General features: G+C 37.1%; 1 protein-coding gene across 1 annotated transcript; it reads left to right on the plus strand.

The window, feature by feature from the left end:
• Positions 1–1,792: 1,792 nt before the first annotated feature.
• On the plus strand, positions 1,793–18,935 carry LOC140245240 (uncharacterized). The gene is made up of 7 exons (XM_072324826.1): positions 1,793–1,859; positions 4,324–4,608; positions 5,139–5,354; positions 12,208–12,423; positions 15,056–15,271; positions 16,841–16,962; positions 18,285–18,935. Exons 1-7 carry the CDS (start codon positions 1,793–1,795, stop codon positions 18,933–18,935), a joined length of 1,773 nt encoding a protein of 590 aa, XP_072180927.1.

Below are 18,935 nucleotides of genomic sequence, written 5' to 3' on the forward strand. Positions count from 1 at the left end.
TGCCAGTTAAAAGAATTATTTGCCCTGAACCCACGGATTCATAATTACAACACACGTCAAAGAAACCTTTTCCATCGTCCTCATGTAAGGACTACTGTTTCCCTGAATTCTTTCCGAACCACTTGTATTAAAAAGTGGAACCAACTACCTGTTGACATCAGGACCACTACAACATTTTCTAGGTTAAAAGTTCAGTGTAAAAAATATCTATAAGACAATTTGAAATGAATTGTTAAACTACATGTTAAACATTATTTTATTTGATGTTATGTAGATTGGCCAGCCTACTTTAGTTTTGAGTGCTCTGTGTGGTGTGGTTGTGTATGGGGGTGTGAGGGTGTGGGTGTGTGTGTGTGTGTGTTAGTGTGTTTATGGTCTCCTTTTTATGTAGGTTTATCTGTTGCCATTGTATATACATTATGATTGTTCTGATATATACTTGCCATGTCGTAGTGTTAGTGTGTGAACTTACGTGGTACCTTGGTCTGCTGTCGGTGGTTTCAGTGCCTGATCTGAATGTTCACTCAACTGTTTATTATGATGGGGAATGTCACTTTACATCATTGCCGGTTGGCCTTTGTGCTGCTGAGTCCCAACTTATGTGTACCTTGCATAGGGCCCCACTGACAAGCCTTGCTTCTTTCGGGGTCCTAAAAACCATGTGAATTTTTGTATCAGCGATTTGTGTTATCTTGTTATTTATGTTTGGTTTTTGAATAAAATTGAATTGACTTGAATTGAACATACCTAAATACTGCGAGAAATCTATTTGTGTGGGATCTATTTTTGAAGCTTGACTAGGTCCTATATTAACAAAATACTCATTAAAACAGCACGCAACATCTCTAGGATCACAGAGTGTTTGTCCTTCACGTATAATTTGAAATGTTGAGACACCTTCTTTTGCTTTCCAATAACCTCATTAATAACTTTCCAAGTGGCTGACATGTTTCTAGTAGCATTTTTAAAGGCTTCCGTGTAATACATTCTCCGGAAAGTCTTATAATTTGTGTCAATTTATTTCTATATAATTTATATCGATTAACATAATCATTATTGGGATACCGTAAGCTATATTTATATAACGCATTTCTTTTCTTAATTGATCGAAAAATCCCCTTTGTTATCCAAGGATTTTTAATTTTTCTATTATTTTTCTTTTCAATTTTTGGGATATGTTTGTCGAAATAAGAAAGAGATATATTCCAGAACGTATCATGAGCAATCTTTAGGTCTGCGCAAAGTAATACATCATCCTATGTTTCCGTGATTAAATCGTAGTTAAGTAATGATATATTTTCTAATTTGAATTTGCGCGTCTTCTTACGTTCTGTTTATTTGACATGGGAATACTGTGTGTCGTCACTGTGGATGAAAAATATAGGTCGGTAAATAATCAGAAACATCACTATACACAGGACCAGATTTTGAATAATCTGTAGCAATATTTGTAAAAATATTATCAATCAATTTTGATGAGTTGGTCGTAATCCTTGAGGGCTTGACCATATTAGAGCCGTCATTTGTTTTGAGCGATCAGATGTTAATAGGAACACAATTCCGTTATTATGCGGTGGAATTTGAAATTTCTGCAACCTATCAGTTATCATGCAAATCGGAATGTTAACGACATCGTCGTGTCTCATTATCGTATTCGGGTTTTTCTTTTTCAAGAATATCCATCATACACCCACTGGACGGAGAAATATTCCGTCAGTTATATTTGTCTTGTTTTGCTTTTACACTGTATATTTTTTTTCTTCTGAATTTCAATCTCACAGATTTGGGGAGTATGGGACGCTGTTCATGGACAAGTACTGAATGTACTTCCGACAGTGCGGTGAAGCTAATTTGCCGAGGTGGGTAAACGGAGTGGAAATTATCATAATACTATGCTGTATCTTCTGGAATGACATTTAACTCCTGACATTTGTAAGAATGAGAACGCTGCTAGAAGTCTAAAACACAATCCTGTATGTAACATTACTAGTTTGTACTTCAAGCCGCCAGGCGATGTGCCTTAAAATGTTCACACACTTACACAGTAACAGACAAACACATCAGCTTTCCACTGTCAGCTGGCCATGTGCTGCTCTGTATAGTTGGGTCAACTTCACAGGCACTCTCAGATTCTGACAGTCAATATGAATCAGTGGCCTTTTTCACAACTCAGAATTATGAGGGATTAACAGCTTATTCAGTAATAGTTTCAAATACTTGGAGCAATGATGAAATTTATGTGAACAGCTCTTATTTCATGTAAATAAGAATAAAATTATACTTTGAGAATCTTCTACTTCTCGCGGGTAATGTTTTGACGCAAAAGCAGACAGCTGCAATTGTACCAAGAAAGTGAAAAAGCAACCACATTTATGTATCCAATGTGAGGTTGTCTTCCCCAGGATAGTTGCCCTCTAATGGTCAGCATACAAATGAAACTCCACCTTTTCAAAAGCCATTTTTAAAATTTATTTAATCATCGATTTCTTGATATTAAGATAATTTCATATGTGTTTTTAAGCGTCTCTAATGAAAATCAAACTTAAACCAGCTGAGGTTTATTGTCACACTCTAATTTTGTTTCTGCAATATTTTGGGCCTACTAGAAGACATTATTGTATCTCTCGTATCGTGATATGTCCATAATGTGTAAGGCTCTATGAGACATGTTCTCACAAGATATTATTCTGTGTTTTTGGTGCATGTTTTTTTCCGATATGATATCTCCAGCATAATAACCTCTAAAATTAATGCAGAAAGAATTCAAGAATTGCAGGTGCAACTCTGATGAAAGTACAATCGCCGCCCATTTTTATGAAAACGATAGCATAGGTATAATGAATAAATAGAAATTTTACCTCCCTTTTCCTGCTCTGATGACGCTTTATTCGAGTTTGGTATTACCGTATTTAATTCGAGTTTGGTATTACCGTATTTAAATTATATTTATTCTTGCTTGGGGGAATACATATTCGACATTATAAACAAACTTTTTCTTTTGCAAAAGATGGCGCTCAGAATTGTTTTCAACCTTCATATCCGAGCACTGATAAGTTGTTTCCTGAACATAAAATCCTGAAAATAAAACAGTTGTATTTATTTCAACTTGGTCAATTTATGTTGATTAGAACTTCAACAACCTACCCAAAATATTTCACTCTTTATGGCACCGTAACAGCCACGTACGTAACTATCTCACGAGACGAGACGATGGATTTCATATTTCCTAGCTTAGTGAGAACTGTACACACTCAAAATACATTTGTTTATACTCGGCCCAAATTTTGGAATAGCTCAGGCAATACTATTAAAGAATTTGTTAAGTTAATTACATTTGAGTGAAACTCAAACTTTGAGTGAAACTCAAACTTTCACTCAAACTCAAGTTTGAGTGAAACTAAATGAAGTGAAACATATGTTTTTGTTGAAAAATGAAATAAACTTTGAACTTGAACTTGAGTAAAAAAAAAAAAAAAAGAAGAAATTTGATTTCCACATATTATACCAGTTAATTCCGTTTATGAAAAATCCCCAATGCTTCACCTGTCCTTGAGATTGTGTAGGGTGCCCACAGAACTTTTCCATTCCTTTCCTTTTCTTTCTCCATTCTTCCCTGCTCCTCTGTCCTCGTTCTTCGTTGTCCAGTAACTGTGCGTGTGCATTCTTCTTTATTTCTGTTATTTCTGTGTTTTGTGTTGTTATTGTTGTTGTTGTCGTTATTGTTTTGTGTGGCCTCGTGTATATCTTCTCTTTTGGTTACGTTTTCCTGGCATACGCTGCCAAATTTATATTGTATGTGCTATAAATTTGCTATGTTGTATATTTTATATGTTTGCATTCTAAAATCATAGTAAGTGTTGTTTTAGTACCAGCATCATAATGAGTAAATGCGCAATGATATATAGATGAATTTGATATGACTATGATTTATTGGTATAACAAATTGGTCGTTGTTTTGTTTCAGTGTTCCACGTCTTACAATCTTAATTGGCCTTTCAGTGGAACACTGTTTTCCTTCGTTATGATTACTTACTTTTTTGTTACCATGACAAAGTGTGTATTGTTTCCCTTTTTATGACATCATTCGTGCATATACTTTAGAGTGTATTCGAAAAAATAACTTTTTTTTATAAGATGAATGAAAGACAAATCGACAACTTGTACCGCTTAATCATGCTTTCTTTTCTTTTTTGATGATAGAAATAAACAAACTATTGAATTGAAAAAAAAATAATTGAATAGACGTACGCAATGTATATAAGGAAGTGGTTCTTTCAATTTCAAGAGAATTTTTATTCGTAAGTTTTGTATTTCTCCTTGCAGAACCTGGGTATCTCGGATGCTACAACGGATTAACGGCCACACAAGTCTTTACTCTACTTCATAGAATGTTCAGACATGACGTGAGGACCGACATGGAGTGCGCCTCCATGTGTCGCGAACGAAGAAATATCGCTGATGTAGCTGTCATTCACGAAGGCGCGTGTCTGTGCGTCACATCAGAGACAATTACTGACTTGTCATCTTCTCCAACTAATTTTCATACGTGGTCATGTCCAAGCATGGCGGACCCCAGATTCGAGCGTGTTGTATATTATGCATTCAATGGTAAGATCTGAATAAAAGTGATAACAAATGTTTTCTTTCTTTCTTATCGCATTTGTTGTCAATCGCATGTTCGTCCGAGATGTTCCTGTGATATACATTTGTAACTGTGTAGGTGTAAAACACGTATTTAGAGGAGTGGTGTATCCCCCTTTCCAGGACCTTCACAGCTCATAGCTTTCATGGTCACTTTGTAATACTTATGACATCATAAACACCTGACAAAATGGAGACCCTATGGCTTCCTTTTTTTTTTTCAACAAGACGATTATTAAACGTAGATTTACATGAAACAATTGTGTAATTCATTCACTTGTCTAAATATCGCCCTTGTTTTTAACGGTCTGTCGCCATTTCTTTGACCTGATAAGCTCATTTTCCCTGGGTATGATGGCATAATTTCCAATAGAAACTTGCGAGATATAGCTAATCAAACAGATTCCGTGCGGACATCATGGAAGCGGATCGACTAAAAGGATGTTTTTGTTCCTCATATCTTTTTTGCCTGTTTATGGCTGTCTTTATTCTTATAGTTTCATACGGATTTTGCAACCGACTTGGCATTGTCCAGAACGGCGCATGGGATTCCAGCAGCACGTGGTTTGGTTCCCTAGTAACCCTCACCTGTGACCAAGGATTCATCCTCAATGGGAGCGCGACACTGCAGTGTGTGGGACTACCAGGTCCTGGACGGTCGACTTACTTCCCAACTTGGAATTCGTCGATCCCATCTTGCGAAGCGGTCAGGAGTAAGTTTTTGCTTTGTTTTGTTTCTTCAAACGAAGACGACCATTCTCTATTCGCTTTAGTAACTTTTCTTCTCCTTTAAGGACGTTCCTCAATTATGTTTGTACGCATCCTAGCTGCGCAGGTTGGTCAGTGGTAGTTGAGCTGAGATACTAGTAGATCGAGCTAGAGTGTAATAGTCGTACGTACGGATACCCGACAGTTTCTCACCGCGGCCGCGCTGGGCGGCCTCGCTCAGCCCGCGTACCGACTGTACGCATTACGTACTACGCACAGTAAACTCTTCAGCGGTCCGAGCCCCATATTATATACATGGTCATGGTAGCACAGCACTGATCGACGGAAACGGAAAGCTTGGAAGTGAAACTGAGCTTTTTCCATTTTCATTCCGTAGATCTGTTTTGTGACATGCAGTTCATTATCTGTTCATGAACGTGATCAAGTCGAGTACATAGTCGGGGACTACCAGTCTACTAGACTAGGTGTTAAAAAATAGGTGTTAAAAAACCAAAACAAAAACAGAAAAGAAACATATGGCACATTTTTCATCTTAAATTTTAACAACTGAAACTATCTGAATATCTCTGTTATAATCTAAGTTAGATCTAAACTTGTCATTACTTTTACCATTCAGAAATCAATTTTGATTACCAAATCTAGTGTAACAAAAGAAGATTCATAGAATCATGTGGGGGGGGGGTGGTTACTCAAGGTACATCGCCATAGTTTACAACATACCAACCACTGCAATAACCAATAAATGCAGTCTACAGTCAACGCTATTATATTAAGATCATTTTTCCTCTGGATGACAGACTACTGTCAAAATTCCCATTTCCTTTCATTTCTTCTTCTTCCTCCTTTATCACTTTATGCAGGGGTACAGCAAGTGGGAAAAACAAAACAAAACAAATTAACGTGTCAGTGTGGAGTTTTCCCCAATTGCATCCACATAATATCATCACGGGCTATGCAAGGGAAATAAAAAAAAAAAAACACCGCACATGGACCTTCTTTCTTTTTAAAATTTTTCCACCCTATCACTGCAATTTTGACAAGTTTGTTGTTGTTGTTGTTGTTGTTTTAATACATTGGCTTTTTAGCGTACAGCATGAGATTCATGAAACCATCCTATCAGGGAATCACTGCATTGGTTCCTGATCAGATTTGGGGGGTCTTACAATGATTTCTGTCGCACGGAGGCGCTGCTAGCACAAAAACCAGCACATGACCCCCCCCCCCCCCCATATTTAATATTGTTCTGCATTAAAGGGATGGTACAGTGGAGATGAGAATTGGGCTTTTAACTTTTTGCGAGATACCAAGAAAACACTTATGATACAGAACAGACCATACCATTTTAAGAGGAATTCAACGTTTATTTGATAAAAATCGGGTTTGGAATGACTGAAACATCCAAAAACAAAGTAAAACAAAGCCATCATAATAAAGTGTGGGCCCCGCACTTTATTAGAATCGCTCTTTTTTGGATATCTCAACCATTTCAAAAGCAATTTTCATCAAATAAATTGAATTCCTTATAGAATTACGTGCTCTTTCATATTTTATAAGAGGTTTCTTATTATCTCACCAAAAAAAAAAAAATGTTAGAAACCTGAAATTAGGTCTCAACCAAAACTATACGATCCCTTTAAGGAGCCCTTCTTCTACAATCTGATCAAGTTTTATGAAAATGACATGGGCTTTGAATGTACAGCATCACATTCATGAACACCACCTAATCAGGGCACTCTGGATAGGTTTATTACCAGATTTTGGGGTCCTAGGATGATTTCTGTCATATGGGGGTGCTGCCAGCACAAAAATGAGCACACGAATCCTCCATTTTTATTGTGTTTCTGCAATTAGCAAGCCTTCTTCTACAATTTTGTCAAGTTTTGTGAAAATGACATGGGTTTTGAATGTACAGCATGAGATTCTTGAACCCACCCGATCAGGGTTTCCCTGGATAGGTTTATGACCAATTCTTCGGGTCTTACAATGATTTCTGCCGCATGGGGGCGCTGCTAGCACAGAAACGAGCACACGAACCACCCATTTTTTTTTATAACTTTTCTGCATTAAGTAGCCCTTCTTCTACAATTCGGTCAAGTTTCATAAAAACGACTTGGATTTTGATTGTACAGCATATTTTTTTGAACCATTAGCCTACCCCAAACAGAAAATGTTCAAGACGAGGATTTCAGAAATTTCGGTGGTTTCTGCCGCGTGAGGGCCCCGCTTGCTGAAGAATGAGAGTGTAAACCCGAAATGAAAACTTTTTCCTCATTTTGAGTACCTTTCTGTGCAATTCTTGCAAATTTGGAGAAAATAAAGCGGATATTTTTCTTCCTATTTTTGATTAGGGAGATATCATATATGGTGCAAGAAGTGCTAAGCATACAATCTTATTACAGAAGCTTCAAAACAGAGCATGACGAATGATATTAGGAATAAGTCCGTATAGACATTTTCAGTCAGAGAGCTGCATGCACGTCTAGGCTGGAAGTCACTAGCAGCTCGGCGTTGTTGCCACTTGAACACCGTGGTTTTTAAGGCACTACATGACTTTGCACCTCCATATTTTTAAGATCAATTTCACTATTGTCATTTTAAGTATTTACTCAGGTCAACCGGTAATTTAGCATTGCCAAAACCTAGGACAGAATATTGTAAAAGAACTTTTTATTATAGGGGTGCTGTGCAATATAACAATCTCCCTCCAAATTAAAAAGTTGTTTATAGTCCTGCTTCATTTTTTAGTAAGTTAATATCATTTGTTCCATATTTTTTATAATCCCTCCATAGTATAAGTTTATTTTCTTTGTAGCTCAGTCAATATATTTTTTTTTCTCTTGTCAATGATATACTGTACATATTTTTGCAGTTTGAATCTTTTTATCCTGATATCAATATCAATTTCATGTTAGAACCCCATGAAAGAACAGCTATGTCTTCGTAAACTGAGCTGAATGGGCTACCCTACCGTACATAATTATTTGTTGCTTATTTTTTCTCTTGTTTTCTTCCCTTTTCAATATTTGATGCATTCTATGTTTTAAGCATTATATTCTTCTGTTGATCATATGTTGTGTATTGCTTGTCATACTTTTACTGTACTCTTTTTTTTTTGCATGAATTTACGGTGAATAAATGAATCAAATCAAATCAAATCAAATTTTGATGGAATTATGGAATTATGGACCAAGTGCAATATTTTGATTATTACAATACGTGTACTTACTGTACTTTGTTTTAGTGTTATGTTACTTGTCCTTCAGTTATGTATACATATCTATTTTCCTTTACATGTGAAATTTTTAATGGAGAATGTTGCAAAGATTTTTATGACGTAGTGCATGACAATAAACGATCTGAATCTGAATCTGAATCTATCTGCCATTGCAGATTTTGTTTCCTATCATGACCTTGATCCTGCAACGCTATAATTTTTGTACTAGACGGCAGAATGCAATATGCGTCAAAGTCCCGTAGAAGAAAAACAAGTACACGAGCCTGTGGTTTTATTTGCATATTTGGGTTTTGGATGGGTCAAAGTTACGTTATGGAAAATTTGAAGAAAATGACATGGATTTCACTTTAACTGAAGAACGTCCTTAATTCCCTGTGTTTGTATTCCTGTGGTTCTTGAAGAAAGGCGGTCTTTGTAAATGTAAAAGTTAATGGTTTGAGTCAAAAGAACACTCACCAGAACCGACTGGATAGAGTGTTCCTTCTACAAAAGAAAGCTCTCCGTGTCATCTGTTATCCTTCCATACCCTCTCACTCAAATTTGTTATTTGCCTCTAATATGCTGCTAAAAATTAAAGATTTGTATTTATTCAATTTGGGGCAGTTTATGTATACGTACAGCAACAACTCACTCCCGTCCATTTTCGATTCTATGTTTCAAAGAAATCAATCATTCCATGAGCATCCCACTCGACGTTCCAATGAATTTCATTTACCTCGTTACGAACGATTCTTGCTAAGAACATACTTACTTATACTGGCCCAACTTATTGGAATTTTTTGAATAATGATATAAAAAATGCACCCTTCATATATTCATTTAAAAGGAGATTATTTTTTTTATTGCAATTTTATGATCCCACAGAATTGAATCATCCTGTTGGCTTATTTTAATTCTTGTTCGAAGAATTTTGATTATAAACTAAATATGCTGTCACGTATTTTCTCGTCCCTGTTGTCCTGAGACACTTACAGATTAGATTCGACTTTATTTGTATTACTTCTGTATCTATTTCTCTCTATTTTTCTATATTTCCGTATCCTTTTCACGCATCCCATTATTTTTTTTTCGGTATGATTCTGTCGAGAATCGCAGGATCTGTTTTGCCTTTCTGTCCGTTGTATTGTCTTCCTGTTATGTTGAGTCTTGTCTCGTTCTGTCTTGTATTTTAGTCCCCCTTTATAAGTTTTGTCGTCCCAGTAACGTTTAGTGTTTATTCGCTTGTGGAGGTGTGTCTGTCTGTTCCTATGTCTTCTTAGTGGGCTTCCAGACTTTTTTCCTAACTTTATTCCCAACCTTTTTACCCCTTATTGCATCATTTACTATTGACATTCTGTACCTGAAGGGCCCACGTTCTACAAGCATTGTCTTTTTAGTGGGTCCCTCCATTTTTCGATGTTTTGCGTAATGTTATATCGTCTGTATCACTTCAGTCAATCAATTTTCATTACAACGTATCTGTTACCCCAAGGTTCCACAATTATGTTTTCGCAATTTACTTTGTTTTGATTATGCAAACTTTTTCTCTCTTACCAAAGAAAGTTAAATGTTTATGTTCTTTTCAAAAATGAAATAAAGTTTGAGTTAAATTAAATAGGCCGGTTTACTAATGTATGCACAGATCTTTAATTTTGCACACGGCCGCAACCTCGGGCAAACAAAGGATGCGAGCCTGCAACGTCGGCTGCTGCAGACGTCCTCGACACGTCCCCACATGTAGACTTACGTGTATGTTGTGTACATGTGTGCGATGCATCAACTTCGATTTTACCTCCTGGCATTTCGTGTGGCTCTAAATCAATTCCCAACCCCCAAGATGAGGGAAAATTCTGCTGTGATCAAACGCAGTTTGGACTATAGTTTCGATTTTATTGAATTTTGGCTTCGAATTTGTCTTCAGTAGTTCTGAAAATGGGTGGAAAAACACTGCTGCTACGGAACATACAACAGTATGACCGCATCACTTCAAACTTCAATGATTTTAAGCATTATGATTGCTTGTGAAATCTAAACTAGACAACGAATCTGTCATAATCGATATGTTTCCAAGGATTTTTTTTATTTTTAAAGTTAGACTCAGACTGATTAGACCTCATGAAATAAAATGACGATTTGACCTATTTTTCTATTAACGATAACACTGTTAGGGGGCCTAGCCCTATATAGATCTAGACTAGATCTAGAGTAGATCTAGACGTAGGCCTAGACCTAGAATTAAAAACAAAAACAATGATAGACCTAACCTCCCTGACATTCGCAGTAGGCAACATTTATTTCCCCCGTTGACTTATTCATCACGACCCAGGTCTGGTACGTTGGTTTGTTGAGGTATGTCCGGTCGGCCTAACCTCACTAAGGATAACACCAGGAAAAGGGCTCGTGTCCGAAACCTCATTGAACTTCAGGCTTGAAACACTCCCATCCGCGAAAAGACGGTAGTCCTCAAATGACTTGTAAGTTGTATCCCTTTAGCGTTTCCAGTCATAGTCAGTCCAATTGATGATCAGGTAGTTGAACACGTCAAAGAGTCCAAAATCTGGAATACTCTCGAAGTTGGATATAAACCCAGCGAGCTTGTTAGGGTCGGAGAACGAGCAGCCTACCAGAGGCTTAGCGAGCTTCTCCTGCAGTGACCGGCCGGTGTCCACCCGGGAGAGGTCGAGATCGACGGGCAAATCCGAATCGGCTACGGCAGTTGCACTAGTTTGATGAGTTTCTCCTTGTTGTAGCCGCTTGTGCTCACACCTATATCCCTAAAATACTCAGTTAATTCCTTAACTGTCCAATTCTTCCATGGCTTACTCGAACTTTGGCTAGAACTTGAAGCTGACGCCATCTCAAAGCAAGATTATAGCAAACAAAAGTTGTCGATTATCCGCAGCGAGTAATGATCGTAGACAATACACGCCTGAATGCAAAAACAGTGTGGCGCGCGCGTCCGCGCTTATTTCGCTTGCCCGACTTAGTTACAATCACTAGGGTCGCGTGGGGTTGACGTAATTATGCATATCATTAGTAAACCGGTCTATTGAAAAAAAAAAAAGAAGCACAACACAAAGATTAAACAGAGAGGGAGAGAGATTGATTGTGGATAAAAGAGAATCCTGTTGGTAATGAAGGCAATTTAAGAGACAACGTACTGTCTCCATCAACATTAATATCATGCTGTGCTTCGTTTCTCAAACCCTGCCTGTACGTCCGCTGTACATCAAATGACGATCGGTGAAGTACACTGTAGCACCACAAGTAAACAAAAAAGAAGAGAAGACGATTAGTGAAATTTAATTTAAATTTGCAAGGAAAAGAAAAGTCAATCTTTGGAGACTAGTTCCACCAGTGTATCAGGTTTTAAGTCAACATAGGATTTAGGATATTGTTTCTTGCTCTCTCGAGTAACTGGAGATGTTATTTTGAAGACAGAGACTGAAAAATACAAGTGAGCTGGAAAAACAAGTAAATATAACAAAATAGACAAAAATCTTCCCAGACAAGAGTATTCTCGTGAATAGTAAATACCGTGAATTTTCATTATTTCGAGTAATCAAAGTCTGTAATTGACACGATCTTTGATCATTTATTCTTTGCTCCCAACTACACTGTAGCCCCTGAGATATTTTGCCAGCATCCTGGTAACGTGTCTAACGGAGAATGGAACTCAACCGACACGTCACTGGGATCGTCAATAACTCTCACTTGCGATGACAATTACGTCATCAATGGCAGTGCCACGCTGCGGTGTATAAGATTTCCTGGCAACAATTCGCTTGACTGGAATACATCGTTACCAACCTGTCTGAATTTAGAGAACATGTCTCAGGGTATGCCACTTGCTTCATACAGTGTAAAAGAAAAACACTGTTGGCAATTTTCATCTCGCACTTTTCACATGCATGTAAAACATGAGCTATGCAGTTGTATGCTACTCAAGTGTATGTGAACTTGTGTTGTTCGTAATACCCTCAACATCATTTATAAAGCCAAATGAATGTTAAACACGTGCCATAGTTACTGGCCTGCTTCATAACAGTAAAAGTTTTTTTTTTCTATTATTGTTCTTCAGATTCAACACCTAACGCCCACGGAAAAAAAAAAAAAAACTTCCAAGCCAAGACTCTGACAATTACATCTGCTGTCAATCATTGCTTAAGTATTAAAAATAATAAAGTGCTAGTAGAAATAAAAGAAGACAGTTGAGTGCGCTTTGTTTCATTAACAAAGCATAATGCATGTTGCCGTAGTACTAATTTTGCAAGGAAACATGCATGTGTTTTTTTTTTCTCATAATATTTAAAAGCAAACACCGCCTCGTTCTAACTACAAAAACCGAGGTTCTTCTGAATCTATACCCTCCGACCTTGGTTAAGATTTGTAATTGCGATAGTTCTTTTTTTTCAAACCTTCGGAATAACGTACCACCAGAATAACGCCACTAGAATGTTGTTATTGACGAACCTTATTTCATTTTGGAGTGACGAACATCTGGGTACACAAAATTTGTGTGTTCAAGAAAACGATCGTTCGGAATAAGGGACATTATCCCCAGCTGTATACCTCCTGCGTTCTCCACTCTTTAAAAAAAAAGTAATGATAAAGTGACTTGTATTAGAGCCACGCATTTTGCTATTTAAAGAAATCACAGAGACGTCAAACAAGAAAAAATTTACGTCCCTATAAGCTGCTAAGTGCAGCCTTTAGAATTAAAATCATGTTTGTTTGGATTTTTTTTTTTTTAGATATACCGTTTCCTTCTTTTCAGCTAACGAGTCAAACTGTGATCACCCTGGTAACGTCTTTTATGGAAAATGGAATTTGAACACTACACAGCTTGGATCCATAGGCACTCTCGTGTGTGATGAAGGTTACATCATCAATGGTAGTGCAACGTTGGTTTGTGTCAGGTCGACACACCAGCTAGTTTGGAACGCATCGACGCCATCTTGTCAACCAGTTGAACGTAAATATTTAACCTAGATACGCCTAAATTATATTTGACACGAAAGAAACTATTAGTGCGTACTATAATAATACACAGTGGGTTTTCTTTTTTCTCTGTGTATATGAGTTTACTGTAAAGTAATTGTTTGCCCGTAGGCGTCAGGGTTGATAATCTTATAATTATACTATGTAGCTTTTTGTGTCAGTTTGACTTTCTGTACGAGTCCATCATGTCCACTGAAGATTTATTGGCTATGCTGGATTAATGTTAGTAAGCACAGAACAGACACTACATGAGAAAATGAGACTGTAGCTTCTCGCAATGTTTGCATATTGTGAAATCATTTTGGACCACTTTGAATAGGCTTCATGTCTCGTGTAAAGGACTGTAAACAATGACGATGCGGTGTCTCGCCTCAGGGCATAAGTGGTGCAGCTGTTCATGAAATCAAAACTGAGATGTACGGAATGAGTCTTAAAGATTATGATGGAACTAAATGATCAGCCTTTCATCCATACTCTAGTCTATATTTATGTAAACTGAAAAAGAATGTTTTAATAATGCAGTCTCTGATATCACATTCAAGAACATATTGAAAACGTTTAATGATCTGTCTTGCTATCAAACCGACATAAGGGCAAACACTGCGTAAGGTACGGTGGCCATACTGAAAGTCAAGATGGCCGCCAAAACTTATGAGGTTGGACAAAAGTTATGATTATTTTACTTTACATCTGTTGTATCACAGACATGGGTATTGCCACCATTTTCAGTGCATTTTCATGCTCAAAGACGATGTATAGGACAAAACCTTTTGAAAATTGGCGCCATTATCTAAAATAAATTCTCATTTTCTACCTAAACAGGTGAGGTAGAACAAAAGCACGGCAATTATTTAAATAAGATCTGCCGTACAAAGAAAATACGGACACTGCCAATGTTTTTGATGATTTTTCATTGCTCAACAAGTCGAGATATAGGAAAATATAGGAAAATTATTTATAAGTGGGGACCATTTCAAAATTCAATATGGCCAGCAAAGATGTGCTCGGCAAAAAAGGCATCACCTTACCTCTTAGTATACCGCTTAGTTTCGGTCTGTAGTATGAGATTTGGGCTTTTTTTATTATGTCTTTAATCAAATGCAGAAATCAAAACCACGTGCATTAATTGCAATACTTAATATGACAAAAAACAACAACATACGTTTATTAATCTCATTATAACCGTTAATGTCTTATATATTATGTGCAGACTTTGACACGTTTTACTTGTTTTGGATTTTTTCCTTTTCCCCTTTTTTGAGGATGAACTGCCTTCTTGTGATTACAATAAGAAAAAAAAAAACTCACCTCTATATATATATATATATATGTGTGTATATATATATATATATATATATATATATCATATCATATTTTATATCGCCATGCACTGTGCTCTTGTGCATGTAGGCCTACCGTAGGCTTACAGGTATGCCTAGAATGTTAGTTACTATCATTCTCCAGATCCAGGTAACTTGTCGAGATGTGGTCATCCTGGTAAAGTATCGCACGGAAAATGGAATTCAGACACCATGCGGGTTGGATCCATGGTCACCCTGGAGTGTGATGAAGGCTTCCGAGTCAGTGGTAGTGCGACGTTGCTTTGTGTGACATCATCCGACGAAAATACATCAACATATTCGCCAGGCTGGAACGCATTCATTCCATCTTGCCAACCAATAGAAAGTAAGTCCTCAAAATTTGTCAGCATCAAATCAACAACAGATGAACTTATTTCGTATAATATCTTGCAGACTAAGTGAACAAATATGCTTAAACTGACACCTTTATCAGTTTATCCCCAACGTGCATCATATCAAGAAATTTATGTGCAAGATCCTGAGGGGTATACATAAGTGTTTATTGTCAAGTTCAGGCTTTTTTTTTTGAAAGCTTATGTCAAGATTATTTTTTTCTTCTAGGCTTCAAAGTAGATGTTATTTAAAAGACCTTCCTTGTAAAATTGATTTTGTACGTATTACTAGGCATTATGACATGCTTACTTCAGCTGACTTCACTGCTGCCAATGTAAGGAAAGGCATTTGACAAGTAAGAAGTTTGGGGAGTTGAAAAAGAAATATAAACAAGCAGTGAAACGTGTTTTGATAAAAAGAGATCTGAGACTTGTTTAAATTAATGAGCAGAAGTCGACTTGGAATTGGAATTGAATATGAATGGATCTTTGAAAGAACGCAGTCACAGCACTGATGTCTTCAACTCCTTCACGAAAAACTATAATAGCGAAGATGAAAACATGATGTGTGGAACAGTTGAAGCATTCATGCATTTACCCAAACCTATACTTTGCCTCAATCCTCTTTGTTGCTTTTTCAACTCGAAAAAAAAAAAAAAAAAACAACATCAAACGACTTTTTGTCTTTATAACTACCCATTTCCTTGTTGTTATTTTCTCTGAATTACCAGCTCTTGGCATGATGATTTTCATCTATTTGTTTGTGTTCTTTTTTTTTCTCTTGGAATGATGATCCAGACGTTGCACTTGCTCTATTATCGGCCAAATTCCTATAACATTTTTTTATTGATTATTTGTTCGCGCGTAAACTAATGAAAGTTGGTGGCATCATCATCCTTGCCTTAGCCGAAATTATGCGGTTGTGATCATAAACACTTGAATATTGGTAAAAACATGTAAAACATCCATTGTTTTCCCTAAACAAAATTTGAAAAGGCTCATATATTAGGGTTTGTTCAAAATCCCATTGGCATTCACGCTGCACACTGGCACTGGTCCGACGGTCCCTGACCAGTAAATATCCTTAGTGGACCAGTTGGGACCAGTAACCTTTTCAGGAATGGACCAGAAAAACATGAAAAATTGGGTACCTACATGTACTGGACCAGTCCGTCCTGTCTGTCGGACCAGGAGAAAAATGGGTTTAATAGTGTAAAGCCCTGTCAAGGTTCTTTTCGTAATCTGAGACATAAAGGAATGTATCATTTTATGTCGAGTGCTATTCTGGAGATAGAAAAGGAATCAAAAAAAGATATAAAAAGAAATTTTGTGTCCTTTCCTTCGGAAGAAAGACAAACACTTGGCCCTGTACTGGACAAATATTTTTTGCTTCTTTTTACCACATGATGCAGGGAACATTACTATCCTGATTTGTTCTTTATTTGTTTTCTTATAAGCTTTTGTGCTTTTCGGTGATACAAAAGAACAAATCAAAACAATCTTTGTCTTTGTGTTGGTTAATGGAGCTCTATGCGATATTTCAATTTGTCATTCTGTTGCAGCATGGTTCGGATGGTTTCGAAAAATAGCCATTACAAGTTCGATAGTTGTCGGATTAGTTCTCGTGATTTTGGGAACCTGCATCATCCAAAAGTTCACCACCAAACCTTGCACTTGTGATAAGGTAAGAAGTTACTACTGCGTTACACTAGCTGAGAGATATCTTTAATGAGAACAACAAAATAATTTCAATTACACTGTACTCATCCATGAGCGGAAAATATGAAGAGTTTGTTTGCAAAAACCGATAACTCCATTTTTGAAGATTTTGAAGTAAGATCTCTGTCATAAAGTACAAAATAATACCTTTTAAATGATATATTGGTCACTACATATAAGGTAATTTTTTTGAAGTTATGGTCTAAAGAAGCTAAAAATGTCTTATTATTCTCTTTATTTTTCTTGACCTTTAATCGCAAATATCTCAATTTGGCAAATATGGACTTATCGGTTTTTGCAAACAAACTCTTCATATGTCTTTCAAAATGCATCTGTGGTCAATTGTCAGGGCCATATAGAAATCAGATGCGTGATGTTCAAACCTTAAGAAGATATCATGTGAAGAAAAAATGATATGGGACTGTCATTCTAACAATCATTCCCTCGTGCAAATGGTCAGGCAGATAGAATACAAGAATCTTGTTAAAATGGTTTTGGACACAGAAAAGTGTTCGTATAATAAGTTGTGTGGTTGTAAAGATAAAGTCATCAGTTTATGTAACAAAAACAAAGTTTGCATAGTATATGTACTATTAAAGCAGAAGGGTGCAGATGTCCTATGATAAATATTGTCAATTGTGTCTCTTTGTACAAAGGTATTTGTAAGATCGCAAGTGTTGTTCTGTATTTTTAACAAACATGTCGGAAACAAAAACCAGTTGGAATCAAACCTGTCATATACCGCTTTCCGGGCACCGACACTCCCGCCATGGTATCACTGGTTGTCAGCAGTGACACAATGAACTTGGAAGCATGCTGAGTTGACAATTATTGATAAACATAAGAAAAGTCACAGCACATGTTACCCCCTGCTTTAAAAATCTCTTAATTTCTTTCAGTAAGCCTTAATTGTCTTTTTTACTCGTCGTTTTTACCACCTGCGCTAAAATATCTTAATATCTTTTATTAAGCCTTTCAGTCGCCTTGGGCTACTCAATAGCAATGTCGGAATTTCAGAGCGTGGGTATAGTTCTAAGTTAATCGTGTCACTACCGGCAACCAGGGACAGCCTGCCAGTAGTCTCGCTGCCCGGAAAGCAATAGATGACACGTTCGATTCCAACTGGCTCCTTTTGCCGACGTGCTTGTTAAAATGCAGATCGATCAGCAGTTCTCACTTTACCAAAAATTTGCACAGACGGAGACAACTTTATTCTTAAAAATCATACTACATAAGACACGTCTTGAAGTACAGTGTATTCTTCAATTCTTGATTTGTTCTCTGCAGGATTACACTCCTAGAACAAACATTAGAAGCTCAGCAGACAAGAGCTCGCTGCCTCTCCATGATATCATGAGCCAAGAAGGTGAAGGCGTTGTCGATGTCAGGAAAGAGTTATACATGGACATGTCACTTACGGCAAAGAAAGAAAAGAGGGAGAACGTCATATTTGCGGAGTCCTTAGATATTGAGGAAGAAGAAAAGGATATCGATGAAGATGGTTATTTTCTTTCCAGAGCTGCAGGAGACTGTTCTGGATCTAGAAATAATCTGTCACCAATTTACGAAGACATTCCGACAACTTCCGACCAAACATGTACCTTTCTAGAACCACATTATGTCAATGAGGTATTGAATGTCGGTAAGACTGACACACACAAGCCCCTAGCGTTGAGTGCGAACGATCCGTTATATTCTGTATCCATTTACTCAAGCACACCAAATGAAAAGCCCGAGGTGGATGTAGATGGGTACCTTGTTCTTGAAGCAAATGCTGGTGAAATTACCGATGATCAGTTTGCTACCACAGACTGCTTGCCCGCTTCCCAAATACCTCTGCATGAAAATGAGATTTCTCCAGGAGCGGATATCCATAAAGCAAACGTTCACGCCAATCCACCAATGTACGAGAGCATTTCTAGTAACCCAGAACTTTGA

The sequence above is a fragment of the Diadema setosum genome, chromosome 22, assembly GCF_964275005.1.
Source record: "Diadema setosum chromosome 22, eeDiaSeto1, whole genome shotgun sequence".
NCBI lineage: Eukaryota > Metazoa > Echinodermata > Echinoidea > Diadematoida > Diadematidae > Diadema > Diadema setosum.